We start from the raw sequence: 17,197 nt of genomic DNA, 5'->3' as shown, positions 1-17,197 counted from the left end.
TATTTATTATGTATAGAATATTCTGTGTATATGCCTACAGGCCAGAAGAGGGCACCAGACCTCATTACAGATGGTTGTAAGCCACCATGTGGTTGCTGGGAATTGAACTCAGGACCTCTGGCATAGCAGGCCATGCTCTTAACCACTGAGCCATTTCTCCAGCCCCTGATTTTTTTTTTTTTTATATTGAAAACTTTTCATGTTCCTAGATTTTGTATGTTGCTTTTGGTTTTCTTATTCTTAGTAAAATTTGGAGCAATTGATGTTTCCTAAGTACTTTCCAAACAAAGATTTCTCTCTCTAAAACAGCCTTCAGTGTCTCCTGATCAGTTTTGCTCTAACCCAAAGGCCAGAGGTTGAGGGTATGACAAAATGTGGATTCTGTGTCCTAGGCACTGCGATTCCTCAAAGGAATCTAGTCCAGGGCTGGCAAGATGGCTTCTGGGTCAAGGGGCTTGCTGAGAAGCCTGGTGTTCAATCTCCAGAGCTCACATGGTGGACTCACGAAAGGACCAGCTCCCATTCTTATATACACACACAGACACACACACATGGTGGCATGTGCACCAGACCCACCCTCACTTACCCCACACTCATACTGAATAAGTGTGAAAACAGAATTGATGGGCAAGTGTACTACAAAGGAGAACATAAATCTCATGCACATTTTAAAGATGAAATTACAGGTACTTTTTTTTTAAAAAATGTGTACTGATTTCTAGAAATTGTCAAGTTCATGAACGCCAGCTTTTGATGTCTTGCCATTCCTTATAGCGGCTCCTATACCCACTAGAGAAATCCCTATTTATGGTAATGCCACACCAGCAGAGGAAGGTCATTGTACTGCTCACAGCAGGCCTCTGAAGAGCAGGTCCAGCACCAAATGTGTCGGATGCCTGGGTAACTACGCAGAATGGCCATTTGGAGTTCCTAGTGGCGTTGTCTTTATGACTTACAGATGGGATCGACAGGCACAAAAGTTAAGAAACTTAGCTACCAGCCCACAGTAAAATCAGACCCAAGAATCAAACCCTGATCTCTCCAGACTGTCCCCCATAAATCCCAGGCAGGATTTGAGCTCCATCCCTTACCTTTGCAGAGCGAAGCCATCCCAGGAAGTAAATATGACCTGGTGGTAGTTCCTCTTAGCACCACATCTGTATGAAAGGGACTCTAAGGGGCAGCAAGATGGCTCAGTAGGCAAAGGGGCTGGCTGCCAAGTCTGATGACCCAAGTTTGATCCCAGGTCAGATAAGATGGAAAGAGAGAACCAGCTCCTACAAGCTGTCCTCTGACCTCCACCTGCTTGCCCGGGCACTGCCTCCAGCACACACACGTTAAATAAATGTGTGTGTGTGTGTGTGTGTGTGTGTGTGTTTTAAAGTGACTGTAGGGTTGGTCAGAACCAGGTGCAGCTTTTCTTTCTTTACTTCCTCTTCCTTTGAGGAGGAAAAAAAAAAAAAAGAAGATAGTTTGAAAACGTATTTATTCCCAACTAGATTCTCAAGCTTAAAGTGAACGGAAGAAGTTTGTTTTATCCCAGCCACACTAGACCAGGGGGCCACCCCCGACTGTCCCTCTGATCTCAGAGATGGTCTGTCTAGACTCAACTACCCTGTCACATGACTCACGACTGCTGAGTTAGAGAGTGGCTACCGCTTACACGCTCTCTTTTCTCATTTGTCTGTTTGAGAACACGGGGCAAAGAGATTCCTTTGGGGGGGAAGACGGAGTTGCCCACGATACTGATTTTAGCACAGCTAAGGAACTATTCTAGAAGCTACTGAACTGGAGGTTGACTATGCCCAAACCCAAGAAATCTAAAATCAGAAATTCTGTAAAATCTAAAACTTTGGGCACACCAAGGCATTGATACTGTATACATCTGACCTCATACAACATGTCACAGTCGATACAGGTACATTGAAAATATATATAATAACCTTCACAGTCAATATAGGTACATTAAAAATATGTATAACAACCTTCAGACTGCGTGTACAAGGTGTCTGTGACATATACATGCATTTCACATTAAGACTTGTATTCTGTCTCCAAAATATCTCACTGTGGACAGGAAAACATCCAGATCCTATGAACTCTAGCATCTCGACATCTGGTCCCAAGGGTGCCAGATAAGAAACTCAATCTGTATTATTTCTCTCATTGGTGCTAAAACAATACAATAGTAAAACTCATGACCCAGAAAATGTCACTGCATTCCAAAATATTAACTGTTTAGTTTCCCATTGTGGATAAGGCTGACTAATTGTGAAAACGTGAAGTAGTGAGACGAGCTTTCTCAGTCTGCTTTTCCGTTCTGCGTGTTGAGGGGTTGTTTGTCTGTCTGGCCCTTTTGGTCTTTTGTTGCTTGCAGTATAAGCCTCAAACTTGAGAGTTCTTGCTCCAGCTTACTTAGTGGTAGACTAAGTTGTGTTTATTTTATTTTGCTTTGTTCTGGCTAGGTGCTGAAGACTGAGCCCAGGGTCTTGAGCATGTACTGCTAAGCAACACTCACTCTCGTCCCTGGGATAGATTATAATATTGCCGGTTCTGAAACAACTCAAATTATGGAGTTTTTAGGTGCTTGGCAATTGTACATGCATATTGTCCTCTGACCTCCACCACGCTTGTTGTAGCATACACACCACACACACAGACACACACATGTGCACACTCACGCATGTATGCATGTATTCTTGATAATAATAATTTTTGTTGGTTTGTTAGTTTTGTTTTTTGAGTTTTTTTTCCAGACTGAGTCTCACTCTCTAGCTCTGGGTATCCTGGAACTCACTGTGTGGACGAGGCAGGTCTTGAATTCCTATGAGATCCACCTGCCTCTGCCTCCCAAGTGCTGGGATTAAAGGAGTGTATCGCTATGCCCTAATGACAACAATAAAAGTTTTGAATTATTCTTTATAAAAAAAACTTTTTGTTGGTAGTGGTTTGGTTTTTCGAGACAGTGTTCATCTGTTTAGCCCTGGCTCTCCTGGAACTCACTCTATAGACCAGGCTGGCCTTGTTACTCAAAGACCCACCTGCCTCTGCCTCCTAAGTGCTGGGTTTAAAGGCAGTCACCACTACTGGCTGGCAAAAACGTCAGTTCTTAAACACTGAAGGATATTTGTGATCCTGAAAAGGGAATTATTATCAGCATGCATACGTATGTGTAAAGATAAAGTTTTCTGACATTTGCTATATTTAAAACTAGCTACCTTCCAATGTGTCATGTGATAAAATGATTCTTTATTATATATACCAGTAACATCTCAATTACTGAACACATATCTATTTCAAAGACTACCTATGGATATCCAAGGTTTGCCGCACACCGCACCCCCGTGTCTGCGCTCTGTGTGCTGTTACCCAGTTCTCGAGCTTCAGGCAAGGGGGTTGGAGGTTAAAATACACAGACACACACAGACAGAGAGACAGCGACACGGGTCATCCTTGAATTCCCCAAGAATGCCCCCTTTATTGTGTTCAGGGGCAGATTATATAGAGATAGCCACACCCCAGCCAAACCCATCAGAAACCACTCTCCTGTAATCAGGAACTCCTGAAGGTCTCATGCTCAGAGCAGCTGTAGGCACTCAGATCAGGGGAAAACAAGAAATTCAGGATCTGGGGTCTCACTGCTCCCAACAACGGTTGACCATTTGCTTCAAATATACAAATTCTGGGTATCAGAGAAGCCTCGAGAACCAAGTACCTAAAAAATTCCTTGTTGCTTATTAATTCTGTACCTAATATTTTACTCATCATGAGTGCTAAAACTAATCTCATTCTAGAATTCTCCTCTGTTCTTTGGATAAACAGTGTAGCATGAAATCACACATGATTTTATTTTCAAGGTAGTATTTTTATTTGAATCTATTGTTTAAAAATGTATCCAGGAAGAGACAACGCATTCTGGGATGTTTTTGTTTCAGATGTTTAGACTCTCCCCGCTTATCAGACTGAAACAACCATGCTGTTGTAAGGAGGAGGAATTTTACAGCCTTGACATTTGAAAATCAGGGACTGGGATGGGGGCCTGTAGAAAATCACCATTGGTTGCCTCATTGTTATCTCTTATCTGAAAGCCAAAAGGAACTCGGCCTCCTTGGGTTCTTTGAAATGTTTGAAAATGCGTTTGTGGCCCCTGTTTGCCGTCCCACTGCCTCTAAATCATCCATATTTTTCTCTCTTTTTGCACAGAATCCCAATGCGCATCCAAGACCCACTTCCCAGGATTTGGCGGGGTTTTGGGACATGCTGCAGTTGTCCATAGAAAATATTAGTATGAAATTTGACGAACTTCATCAGTTAAAGGCCAATAACTGGAAACAGATGGATCCTCTTGACAAGAAGGTAGAACAATGTAGATTTTGTACGGTCCATTTAAAAAGCTGCACAAACCCTGGACAGTCTAAGTAGGCTTCTGTTCTGCACTCAGCCTTGCTGTTCACCATGTGAAATGGAGCTGGCATCGTGTCCATGTCATTGGAATGGCAATGTTTACATACTAACCACTTGGGGTATCATCTGTAATGTGTTTCAGGCATACTTTTGAAGGAAAACCTGTCTTTGTGAATTGGAAAGTGGGAATGTGGCTTTTCTTTCTCCTTTTCCTTTTTCCTGTCCTTCTTTCTTTTTTCTTTCTTTGTCTTCTCTCACTAATTCAACTTTAAGTTAAACCCCCTTAGACACTGGAAGGAACCGCCTCCAGTTTTGCTCTCTAAACCAAAATCAGTGACCTCGTGTGTGGTTCCCTAGAGTCCAGTTCCACGCTCAGGACGTGTTTCTGAGCACTAACTGGCTGATAGTCGTCTGTCTCACAAGCACAGTAACGAAGAAGTCACTGGCGCCCCAGTCTAAATGCTCCCTGTGAGACTGGGAGTCATCTTAAGTGTTGGGATTTTTTTCCTGACTTTGATTGATTTGCCTGGGGCAGTATTGTTCCCTGGGAATCTTCACGCCACAGTTTAGAAATAAAGGCTTGTTATTTTAATTAATCAATAATAATTTCATATTTGATTACTCTACAAGTATCTCACGTCTGTCTTTCCAGGCTGATCTGTCCTGTATGAGGTTTGTCTTTTTTCTTTCTTTTTTTTTTTTTAAATAACTTTTGTTCTTCTATGAACCGAGGTCAAATAGTTCCAAGAGATACCCCTGAAAATGAAGGCTGGTTATTTGCTCAGAGCAGTGAGAGCCCTGCCCTTTTGGGGTCTCCTGACCCATCAAGAACTAACAGCAATCCACTGTTGCCCATCATCTCTGGGTGTATGGGGGTCAGTGGGCACCCAGGACAAACCCAGCCCCAAAGGAGGGCAACGTTGTCACCACTATCCACCATCTCTAGTTCTATGGCCATTCAACTGGGGGGATTAGAACCAAGCTTGAAGTACTATCGATGTGTGTGTGGCCTCTGCTTTGAGAAGCCAAACGTTGTGCTTCATCTAGTTTTCTTTATGTGTGAAACTGTCTGCTGACCAACTGGTCTTAAAAGAATACACACGTGTACACACGCTGGAATTTAGTAATGCTCCATCTAACTTCTCACCTACTGATTCTTTAATATTATTGTTTTGAAAAAAAATAAAGTGTGCAAAGAAAGAAAAATGACTAAAAAGCTTCCAATATTCATACTTTTAAAAATATCCACCAGTTATCCCACAACGAAGATTACAAATGCCCCGAAGAAGTGATGCAAAGAAATCGTTACATGTGGTTTATTGGTATGTAACCTAATAATAAATTATTAGCTTATTTTTTTAAGTTTTTAACAATGCATTTTGCCTATGATCAGAGCCTTTCATCTTCTCATGAACCTGACAGGGAAACAAAAGATGAAGAGACAGAGGTGGTGGTGGGAGACTGTACTCTGCCTTCTCCCTTTTTGTCCGTCAGCAACACAGTCCACTTTAAACAAGCACGGGCCAAAGCCCGGTGTGATGATACTGAGCTCTGCAAGTAAGGAGGCAAGCAAGGAGGACCCGCTGTACTGAGCATCAGTGTTAAGTCAGATACTCGGTACCTTCATGATAAACCTCACGTTTGATTTCATAAGGATGCAGGGTGTTTTATTTAAGTGGAAATGTGGGGTTGCTGTGGACTGTTGCAGAGCCCAAAAGGTCAACATCTCTCTCCTTAAAAGCACCCTTTGTGGTTCAGATGCCTTTCCTTCCCCTTGTACGGTTATCATGAAGGCACGAGTGGCTGGATTTTGCAGTAGATTAGAAAAGATCAAATACCATTTCAGAGTTTGCTGATAAGAGACATGGCCTTTTCCAGTCCTGTGCTCAACTTTGATAACAAGTTGGGATTGTCTTCTGGGCTACCACAAGCATGCTGAAACCCCTAGGGACCGCTGTCCTGGAAAAATCCTCCCCAGAGTAGGAAATACCAGTCGTTCACCCCATAACCCTGTGACCCTGTACAATCTATGGCTGTGTGTTGTGCAAAAAGGGTGTAACTCCCGATGGCACCATTGAAGCCTAAAAACACTATCTTATAATAGGAAGGGATGGAAGGGAAGGCTGGGGAGGCGGAGGGAGAAGGCGAGAGAGAGAGAGAGAGAGAGAGAGAGAGAGAGAGAGAGAGAGAGAGAGAGAGAGAGAGAGAGAGAGACGGGGGCTTTTTCTTGAACCCAGGTTCTCCTACCTGACGCTCCTCATAAAGATACAGCTTATAGTTCTAATTCATTCTGTAGCTGTTGAGATCTCCTGACCCACTGCTAGCGCCAGGAAGAGTCTGGGGGTTGCAGACAGAGCCACCCTCACTGTGAGGTGCACGGAGCCCCTTGCAGGGCTGCATTTTAAATGCCCACACCCTGCCGTGGAAAGGCCTACTAGTTCTGCGCTGCAGTTTTCCCCTCGACCTTAAGTGTAAGAGATTATGTGTTGTTATTGTTGTTGTTGTTTTGTTTTGTTTTCCCGCATCTTTTGAATATCCAAGCCAGAGCAATGAAGAGAAATCATATATACAGTGTGCAGATCAGAACTAACCGCCCTTAGGTTTAAAAAAAAGAAAAGAAGTGTGTGTGTTTTCGAACTACTGACCTATCCCAGTCTTTCCCAAGCTTGTCCTGAGAAGCTGTGTAATGTCCTGAACCTTCTGCTTTGATCAGGAGCGAAGGGCCCCTCCTCCAGTGCCAAAGAAGCCGGCGAAGGGCCCCGCGCCGCTGATCCGGGAGCGCTCGCTGGAGAGCTCGCAGCGCCAGGAGGCCCGCAAGCGCCTGATGGCTGCCAAGCGCGCCGCGTCGGTCCGCCAGAACTCGGCCACCGAGAGCGCGGAGAGCATCGAGATCTACATCCCCGAGGCGCAGACCCGGCTCTGAGCGCCGCAGAGGACCTTCCCGCCGCCCTGCCCTCGGCCGCCTCCCCGTTCCCCTCTCCGTCTCTGAGCTCAGTGACCGCCACCGTCCTGGCGCCCCGCTTCCTGGACCGCTTGGCCCATCTTCTCCACCGAGCTTCGCGCCCCTGTCCTGAAGCCTCGTGCAGACATCCAAACCCTTTCTTTTCTGGAACAAGCAAAGCCACCTGTGTAGAAAAGGACACCTTGTAGGTCACTCACCTTCCTCAGTTCTTTCAAACTAGTGTGTCCCTAGAACTCAGCAATATAAAACCATAGGGTATTTCAGAAACCCGGTATCACACAGGGTGATCCTCTGAGACTTAACCGTCTTCCACGTGAAAGAAACGAGGGCTCGCGTCCCTTTATTTGCCCCCCCCCCAAACAGTTATTTTTACAAGCAGGCAGAGCGCTTTATTTCTAACATCAGAAATCACACCGTCTTGTCGGAACCCATGGTGACCGAGAGAGAGGGACCAAAGCTGACCTGGGGTTGGGGGCCTGGGTGTTAGAGAAGGGTAAAGTGTGTACCTTTGCAGCTGTACAAACTGCCTCTCTGGTACTTCATTCAAACCGCTTCAGACGTTTCAATCAGCAGAAGATTGTAAATTCAATCTTTCAGGGAAATTATTCTGAAAGGCAATAAAATGAAGAAAGTTAAGGCAAAGGAAGGTTTAAGATCCTATATAAGGAATCTATTTATTTCTCTTATTATTAAGAAAATTTAGACCTGAAATGTTTTCTCAACTTTTCTTGTACTCTGTGTATTATAATGTCATGGCCGTGGTTTTTTAAATGGGGGGGGAGGGGGAGAAAGAGTTGGTTCAGGTAGTTTAGCGTCCATCCGCGTGGGCTCACTTAAGATTTCACACACACACACACACACACACACACACACACACACACACACACGTAAGAACACTTCTGCTTCCAAAAGACGGCCAGGTCATTTCCAGAGAAGAGTTCCGGTTCCCTGCCACCCCTTCGAAGGCTACATACATATCTGTCTAGTTTAGCCCAGCGCGTCATATTTCGGGGCTCTCCCCTCGCTCCCGTACAGGGTTCACGTGTTCCCAGCACAGGGTTTCCTCCTCTAGCAAATGAATAAACTTAAAAAGGTTGTCTACCCCAGTTGCCATGCCGCCCCATTCCAAAGAGCTACAACCATCATGATCCCGAAGTTCCAGGTAGAGAGAAGTCTTTCGATGCGCAGGGACCAAGAGCTGTAAGGAGCAAGGGAAGTCGGCGCTCGTAAACGCTGATAGACAAATCCGTGCTTTGGGTTGGATTCCAGACTTTCTCTTGGCTTGCAGGTTAGTCGTGGTGGATGGCTGTGAGCACTGGCCTCCTGCTGACGTCTTCAAACGCCCTTACTTGTAGCCGTTTAAACATTCAGAATGTGGCGATCTGAAAGGGTCAGCCACATACTATGTATGTCAAGCTTGCAACCTAAAGAATTAGAAATTTTGCCATTGGAAAAAATGGAAGTCTTAAAAGAAACAAACAAAACGCTTGCACCAGAGACGCTTAAAAAACATACACTCTCATAGCCAGGTGCTAATTTAATTTTCTTTACAAACTTCAGAGAAGCGGTGGGTCTGGCAAGCACTATTTTCAGACACACTCTTAAAACCACTAGAGGATTCGCTACCTCTCAGAGCCCTTGGTGCTCTGAGCTGCCTTTACTAACAGGGCACAAATGTTCGCTCCCTGCTGTGGTTTACAAGAAAAGGGCTACTAACTTATTAACAAAAACAACAACAGAACAACTTTTAACTATGGCAGACAAAGTCAGCGCTTTCTCAACTGGAGCAGAGATCCGTAGGGTTCAAGAATTTGCTAGTTAAAAAAAAAAAAAAAAAAAAAAGACACTTTCTCTTTACATACCATGGGAAGTGCGCAGGAGTAAGGCCAACTGTCACCTTGGGTAGCCCGTGGTCACACTCCCCGGAGAAAGACTGGAATTCACCGGAAGCAGCCATTCTAGACCCACTGTCAGGACTACAGCTCCCTGCCCTGAGGTAGATAGAGTTCAGGTTCTAACGTGATTCCCAGATACTCCTGCAGGGTTTTCTTTGGAAACTGATTTGGCCCAGGCTGTTTTAAAGAGGGACGAGAGAAGGCCTAGCTATCTTGTCTAAGTGAGTGGCTTTTGTATATTCATAAGCTATTTTTTGGTAAGAATTTTAAATCTTTTAGCTGAACGCCTGCAGGGCATCACAACCTTTGCCTTCCTGAAAAACACAGTTTAATCTGTACAAACACTTTATAAAAAAAAAAAAAAAGCTAATTATTGACATTAGGACCTGACCCCCACACAATACAGCTTGTTATCCACTGGACCCGGAAACTGACATCTTGTGAGCATCACCTCTGTTGCAATATTCTTTTTGATGTAATTTGTAGAGATGTTTTTTAGTTCATAATGAACAGCGGATGTACCCTGAAAAATTACTTATTTTGTTTAACTTTGGTATAAAGGTGTTGGGCATTTTCTTGGGGCGGGTGGGGGGTGATTACAAAAGAAATTTTTCTCCCTCATCAAAAACAAAACAAAAAAAATACGTTCAAAGAAATTAAGTATTTATTATATTTTTTGCAGATGTTTCCATACAATTCACATAACCTTTTTGTAAAGAGAGATGAAGAAATGGATTAAAGATTTTTAATATTTGAAATGGTAAATAGAGCTAATTTATTTGTAATATATTTCTGTTATTTATAGATGTTCCCTTAATGTTTTCCTGTGCAGTATGCTTTCATTTAAGCCTTATCCTTGTGAATTTACCGTTTCTTTTTTTAAGAACATGTCTAGATGCATATTTTAAATAACTGGATGTAAATCATTAGCATATCTGAATTCCCTAATGTAATTTTTAAAAATTATTTTGGTTTGGGGAAAAAAAAGATTCATTTGAAAGCCTTCAGATGGAGGGGTGGGAAAGATTTTTATGGCTTTCTGAATTGGAATTTCATAGGCTTATTTACCTAGATTGTGTGTGGACAAATAAAAAAAAACCCAACAATCTGTAAATACATGAATGTTTCCCATAATGTAAAAAGAAGGAATTAATAAAATAATCAATGCACCGCTTTCAGGCTTGTGTGGGTTTTTTTTTTTTTTTTTTTTTTTTAATTTTTCGAGACAGGGTTTCTCTGTAGATTTTTGGTTCCTGTCCTGGAACTAGCTCTTGTAGACCAGGCTGGCCTCGAACTCTCAGAGATCCGCCTGCCTCTGCCTCCTGAGTGCTGGGATTAAAGGCCTGCACCACCACCGCTCGGCAGCAGGTGACTAAGAGGCACGTCGTCTTTCTCAAGTCATTGTGATGACACCCCGTGCTCCTTCCCCTGCCACACAGGCTGTGGGAGCTCCCATCTCCAGGATTTCAAAACTGAAGTCTTCTATCCCGATAATCACAGATGCTTGGCGTGTTGATTCAGGTGCCCCTGCCACTGCGTTATGCTGACAGGTACAGATTATGAGTGATGCTCTGAGCCCCTCGCGCGTATATATTTTAACCACTTTGGATTCTCTGCATACATGCCCCCCAGTGTTGTGTTTCCCACACAGAGTTGGACTCCGTTGTTTGTATCCCACCCTCACAGTAATCAAAACTGTGTATGTCAGTGACCGGGTTTGTTTAGCATGTGTGAGGCCCTGGATCTCATCTCCGGTACTGGGAAGAAAGGAGAGGGGAGAGAAAAAGCAGAGGAAAGACATTTTTGCTCACAGTTTACTTACTAGACACGGCAGCACAATTACTAAAGGATGGGCTGGGCTCTCAGATGCAGGCCTGTGTTCAGTGTCTCCAATACCACCTCTGCTTCTTCCCCTAGTTCACGTAGGCTAATTAATGGCCACTTGGCATTTTCATCTGGGTTTTATGCTTCCAAAGTGGACTTGCGCTCATCAGTGGTCTGAAAGAGTCTGGCCGCTGTGTCCTCAGTGCCACCTTCCTAGCTTCCTCCACATTCTTGGCAAAACCCCTTCACCTACATGCAACAGAGTTGGAAAAGAGTAGACAGACAGGCGTCTTTTCTGACTTTGTCCATAAGCAAGATCTGTGCCAGTCCCCAAATAACACAAGATGTGTTGAACCTGAGAAACAAAATGGTCACCTTACCGAATCCCTGAGAGCCACGAAGACCTCATGACTGGACATGCGCACACTGCTCATTTAACCTGAGCACATTTCTTGCCTTTTCGCCGCTCAGTTTTATCTTACCCAGGCTCTACAGCATTTCAATCAATCTCCCAAACTGAGTTCGCTTTTGAAGGTAAGAATCTGAAGTTAACGAACTCCAGCTAAGGCAGGAGGATCAAGAATTCAAGTCTAGTGTCTGGGCTACGTGGAGAGACCCTGCCTAGAAAAATGAAGGATAAGAAAGTGAAAGTGGAGGAAGAGGAGGAGGATGAGAGGGAGAAGGAAGAAAGAGATGAAGGAGGAGGTGAAAAAGAGGTGGAGGAGTTATGAAGTGAACAGTTTCCATGTTAGAGTCTAAACCCCCTTTCCTGGAAAATATAATTTAGTTGTTTTTTTTTTTTTAAAGAAATTGAAAAAAAAAGTTTGTTGAGAACATGACTTTTTTTTTTAAATCTTTGGAACCCACTCTTTGAAAGGTTACACTGATTTTGGTTTAAGTAAATGACGTGTTATTAAAATCACAGTGTCAGTATGTCCGCTCAGTGAGTGCTGCTGGGAACCAAAGGTGCTGGTTTTCCTTTTGTTTGTTCAATTGCTGTTTGACTTTCAACTGCGAAACCAAGACCCAATCAATTCCTTTTGCAAACAGAAACTAATGACCCCGTCTGAAATCCCTCCTTTGCTTCTAACTAATTTTTAAGTTTGCGAAATAGGTATTAAATTCCCCTTAAGTCACTCATGTCTCCCATGAAGCAGAGCGAGAGGGCAGGGCTACCCCAGGTACACTCTTCTTCCTTGTGTGAATCCCAAGAATGCAGAGCCCCAGATGGCATCCTGTGCCTTGGCTAGGGGATTATTTCCATATGTCTTCTAAACAAAGGAACACAAGCCTGAACTTCCACAAGGCAGGAAGCAGGAAACAGTCTCATAAATGGCAAAAACCAAGGTCTGCCCCGTCGCAGACTGAATGTTGCTGTCCGTTACACAGAACGTTCTCCATGCTACCAATGGAGACTGATCCTGTCTGGCCCTGTTTTGGACAAGTAGATGTTCGCGCCACCTGAAAACCTGTTGGGCAAACCAGTGTAACCAGGCAGTTTCTTCTGAGATCTCAGTGAAGAGATTCTTCAACCGAAAGGTTTTCACCTTGGAAGAGGCAGCAGACAGAGCCCTGTGCCCTCTGATACGCAGGGGAAATGCATTCTTCCCAATGGCTCTACAAGGAGGTTACAACTGACAGCACCTGTTTTCTGTAGTCTCCAATCCTGACACCTTGAATGCTTCCGACACTGATGCCCTGCAGGGAACATCCCAGCATAGCCAGGCTTGCAAGGTTTACAGTCAGCACTGCCTACCCCCGAGTGGCCCATACCCACATTCAGCCAACTGTGAACTGGTAATAGTTGGAGCAGCTGGCAAGATAGCTAAGCATGTAAACGTGCTTGCCATCAAGTCGGACAACCTAAATTCTGTCTTCAGTACCAGCTTGGTGGAAGGAGAGATCCAACTTCTACAAGTTGTCCTCTCTCTCTCTCTCTCTCTCTCTCTCTCTCTCTCTCTCTCTCTCTCTCACACACACACACTAATAATATAATAATAATTTAAAAAATATTTATTTGAAGAAGTTTCAATACTGAGCATGTATAAATGTTTCTTTTCCTATTTCCTAAACAATTCACACAACAGCATCTTACAAAGTCATTGTATTGTACTAAGTATCACTAGGAATCTAAAAATGAGGACCCAGCAGGACAGGTACAGGCAGTATGTAGATTTTATACCAAGATAGCATCCACAGATTTTAGTGTCCAAGGTTTTGGAACCAGTCACTCACAGATGTTGTAAGAGGGCTGATTGATGGGCACCGCTTTCTCTAGGTGTTCAGAGTCCAAGGCCTGCCAACAGTTTCAATGATGCAAAAGACATAAGGGGTTGGATGATACTATATATGGCCCCAAACAGGCAAGAACATACCTCCCTAGATTAAAATAAAAACTATTCTGCCAACCGTGGCTGGAGAAATGGCATAGTGGGCAGAGTGCCTGCTGTTTCTCCAGAGGCCCAGGGTTTGATTCCCAGCATCGGCAGTGGCTTCCAATCACCTGTAGCTAGGTTTGTAGGCTTTGACACCTTCTTCTAGCCTCTAAGGGCACTGCACACATGGTGCACATACACACATGCAGACAAACATTTCATGCACATAAAATAAAAATGGATACATCTTTTAAAATACATGTTCTACTAACTGAAAAGTGGAGAGTCAACTTTAGGGAGTGGATTTGTTATTTTCTTGACTTGTTATCTTGCTGTAGAAAACATTCACTTCCATACCTGACACTTCTTAGGGATACCAGACTTCTCAACATATTGGAAGTTTATTGTATGCGTCTCACTTGTGGCTTTTCAAGTGTGGACCATTTTCCCACCAAATGGCGGCACACTCTACACGCTCCTGTTTTAGTGCCCTATTATTCCATATGGGAGCACCGTGACCCACCCATCACAAGTGGCCAGGCCGAAAGGAGGACGACTGTTGTCTTTATCATCAACCCTCATGGACTGAACATTTTGAGTCATTTTGGGTTGGTCTCAAATGGTCTGAGGGTGGTCAACTTCTGATATCTTGTAAACTCTCAAATCCTCTGTTCGTTGAATTCAACCCAAAAATGTCTGCTCTCCAGGAAGTAAGCAGTGTCTCGAGGCCAGCTCGGGGTGGGGTGATAGGTTGTGGGTGTCCTGTCTCAACAGGATCCTTCGCAGACACTGTGACTTCTGGGACCTAGTCATCATGATCGGAAACCGTTTACCCCACACTGCTACTGTTCCTCTGTCTGGTCATGTGCCACAGCCCTTTGTGTCTGAAGTCACCAATGTTCCTTGTTGGTTGGAAGCCAGCTATAACCCTAGTTCCAAGAGATCTGACATTCTCTTCTAGCTTCCTTGGGCACCAGACACACATACTGTGCACGTACATACATGCAGGCTAAACACTCATACATGACAAATAAAAATTTATATTAATAGCCAGGCAGTAATGGTACATACCTTTAATCCCTGCACTTGGAAAGCAGAGGCAGGCAGATCTCTGTGAGTTCAAGGCCATCCTGGTCCACAAAGTGAGTTCCAGGACAGGTTCCAAAGATACACAAAGAAACCCTGTATTGACAGAAAAAAAATTACATTAAAAAAAATCAAACCTTGAGCTGGGCATGGTGGTGCACACTGTTAATTCCAGCATTCAGGAGGCAGAGGCAGGAAGATCTATGTAGGTTCAAGGCCAGCCAAAGTGAGTTCTACGACAGCCAGAGCTACATAGTGAGACCCTGTCTCAAAGGAAAGAGGGGGAGAGAGGGAGGGGGGTGAGGAGGAAGGAGGGAAGGAAGGATGGAAGGAAGGAGAAAGGAAGAGAAAGAACAAGTAAAATTTAAAAACTTAAAGATGGGGGCTCACTTCACCCCTGCAGTCCCAGCAATCCCAACACAGGAGATTAAGAATGGGTTGCAAGTGTGAGATTCAGTCAGGACTATGCAAGACTCTAGCCCCAAAGGGACAAACAAACCTGAAAATAATCACGCTATTCTGTTGTTTAAGATACACTGAAAAAGATTCATGAAGCCATAAACAGCAATGGAAGCAGGTAAAGGCTGTGTGGGTCAACAGGCTTGACTTACAGGCTTGCGGTCCTGGGCATCATCATTTAGGTGTTCTGAAGATCCCTTAGGCTATCCCTGGAGCCCCTAGCAGATCCCAAGTGGAAAGCCGGCTCTGAATGGCCACCTGCATGTCTAATAAACATCTTGTTGAAGTAAACGCCACTGGTGCCCAGACGCCTAAAAAATTGCTGTCCATTATGGGTTTTAGCTTTGGCAGCTCTGTAAAACCTGACACAGGACCGCTCAGCAGAAGAACACTTGCCTGGCATACATGAGGCCCTAGTTTTGATGTCCAACAGCCCAATAACGAAGATTGGTCATGTTAAAAGCTGGGCAGGGCTTGGGGAGGAGGGCAAAGGCAGCGGTATTGCTGGGCATATTTTCATCAGCTCAGGTTCGAACTCCCATTTTATTTTATTTTTTTTTATTTTTTGGTTTTTCGAGACAGGGTTTCTCTGTGGCTTTGGAGCCTGTCCTGGAACTAGCTCTGTAGACCAGGCTGGTCTCGAACTCACAGAGATCTGCCTGCCTCTGCCTCCCAAGTGCTGGGATTAAAGGCGTGCGCCACCATCGCCCGGCTCGAACTCCCAGTTTAGTATTTGAACCTAAAGGAAGAAGATGGCCAAAGTGTGGCGGAGGGTGGGAGCTGAGTGTTTGAGTTGCCGGTAAAAGACCTGACTAGAAAGACAAGCTCATCGCTCAGCCTGTATTTCAACTTGTGTCAGAGCAAGGTCAAGTCGGAACCAGAATATTTGTACTTGAAGAATCTACCTTCACAGCCTTACTCCAGGTTTATTTCACACACACACACAGTCACACACGCACGCACACACACACGCACTCACACACACACACACACAGCTGTTTTGGAATATTTGTTTAAGTAGGCAAAGATGTGTTATATTTGTTTATGCTGCTCTTGTTAACTATGTAAAGATATGCTGCATTTGAATTCATTAAATAAAATTAGTCTGGATTCAGGCGGGGTTAGCAATTTGTTGACAGGGGTAGCAGAGAGGAACTTAGCGTGGGTTTTTTTAGTTGGGCAGTGTGGAAGGAGAGAGGTTCCCGGGATGCCAGCTGAGAGAGAAAGTCAGCCAGTTGCTACTCCAACTCTCTGAGCTTGCAGGTTTTCTGGCCTTTGAATCAGAACAATAGAGATGTAGCTACAGCTACAGAGTCACTGTCTGGGGAAGAGAACTCAAGCCAGGCTACAGTCCCAGTGGCCAGGCCGCCAGTTTAAAGCACAGCCACTGCAGTGAAAGCAAAGCTGCGTTTTGGGGCTCCGATGCATGGCAAGACCAGACAGGCTGGGGGGAGGGGGTCATGCCAGCCAGATCTGCTGCAGCTGTGATCTGGGCCTCTCTGCCCAAGCATTTACAGCAGAGAGCTGATGCTTGTCGGGACTCCAAAAAACAGGCTTACATTTGGAAAGGGAGGGCGGGGCTTGACACAGCAGACAAACAGAAAAGTCAGCAGATTTGGTTAGATACCAGAGAAACCCTCTAGGGGAGATCTTTCCCACATTAGAAATGGAAAACATCACAATGCAGGGTGCTAGGACCCTGTCAGTGCTACTGTGGATCGTTTGATGGAAAATTTCATTGAGGGGATAAATGACCTAACTGGGATTGACATAATGTTGACCGTAATTACTATCAGTTTGGCGATTACTATTGTCAAAGTGGTCTGATAATTGGGCCAAATATAATTTGATTGATAGGATACAAGCCTTAGAAAGACCTATTAATGAAAATAAGAAAAATATTCACACACAAACAGGAACTACTGCACCATTGCATGATGAAATGGAGGAGGAGTGGCCTAAGGTTATGAGAACACCAACCTTAAGACATCCAGTTACCAACTGATCAGTGGTAGAGCACGCCTTTAATCCCAAATCTCAGCACTCGAGGAGGCAGAGGTAGTCAGATCTCTGGGAGCTCAAGGTCAACCTGGTCTACGGAGTGAGTCCCAGGGCAGAGCTGTTACATAGAGAAACCCTGTCTCGAAAAACCAAAACGGGGGGGGGGGGGGGGGGGGGGACGCAGAAGAAAA

General features: G+C 44.4%; 1 protein-coding gene and 1 long non-coding RNA gene across 11 annotated transcripts in view; one reads left to right on the top strand and one right to left on the bottom strand.

Annotated features, from left to right (window-relative positions):
• The window catches only part of Dlgap1 (DLG associated protein 1), a 672,355-nt gene extending 661,920 nt beyond the window's left edge, over positions 1-10,435 (top strand). For 4 of the 7 annotated variants that reach the window (XM_050166174.1, XM_050166172.1, XM_050166176.1 and 1 more), the window contains 2 exons: positions 4,204-4,356; positions 7,118-7,462. In XM_050166174.1, coding sequence (XP_050022131.1) covers positions 4,204-4,356; positions 7,118-7,327 — 363 coding nt within the window. In that variant the 3' untranslated portion in view covers positions 7,328-7,462. Of the gene's footprint in view, positions 1-4,203; positions 4,357-5,656; positions 5,727-7,117 lie in introns of all 7 variants that reach the window. The other 3 variants (XM_050166170.1, XM_050166171.1, XM_050166169.1) reach the window with 1 other exon arrangement.
• Positions 7,399-17,197, bottom strand: part of LOC126516040 (uncharacterized) — a 14,654-nt gene continuing 4,855 nt past the window's right edge. Inside the window, exons 2-5 of one of the 4 annotated variants that reach the window (XR_007596002.1) lie at positions 14,532-14,642; positions 11,084-11,334; positions 7,873-9,357; positions 7,399-7,529 (exon numbers count right to left, since the gene is read on the bottom strand). This is a non-coding gene — a long non-coding RNA (uncharacterized lncRNA). Of the gene's footprint in view, positions 7,530-7,872; positions 9,358-11,083; positions 13,064-14,531; positions 14,643-17,197 lie in introns of those variants that run through there. The other 3 variants (XR_007596000.1, XR_007596001.1, XR_007596003.1) reach the window with 3 other exon arrangements.

This window comes from Alexandromys fortis, unplaced genomic scaffold, assembly GCF_014885135.2.
Source record: "Alexandromys fortis isolate MF-2015 unplaced genomic scaffold, M_Fortis_MF-2015_v1.1 scaffold_143, whole genome shotgun sequence".
NCBI lineage: Eukaryota > Metazoa > Chordata > Mammalia > Rodentia > Cricetidae > Alexandromys > Alexandromys fortis.
Note: the sequence above shows the minus strand (reverse complement) of the source record. Positions and strands in the feature narration are given on the sequence as shown.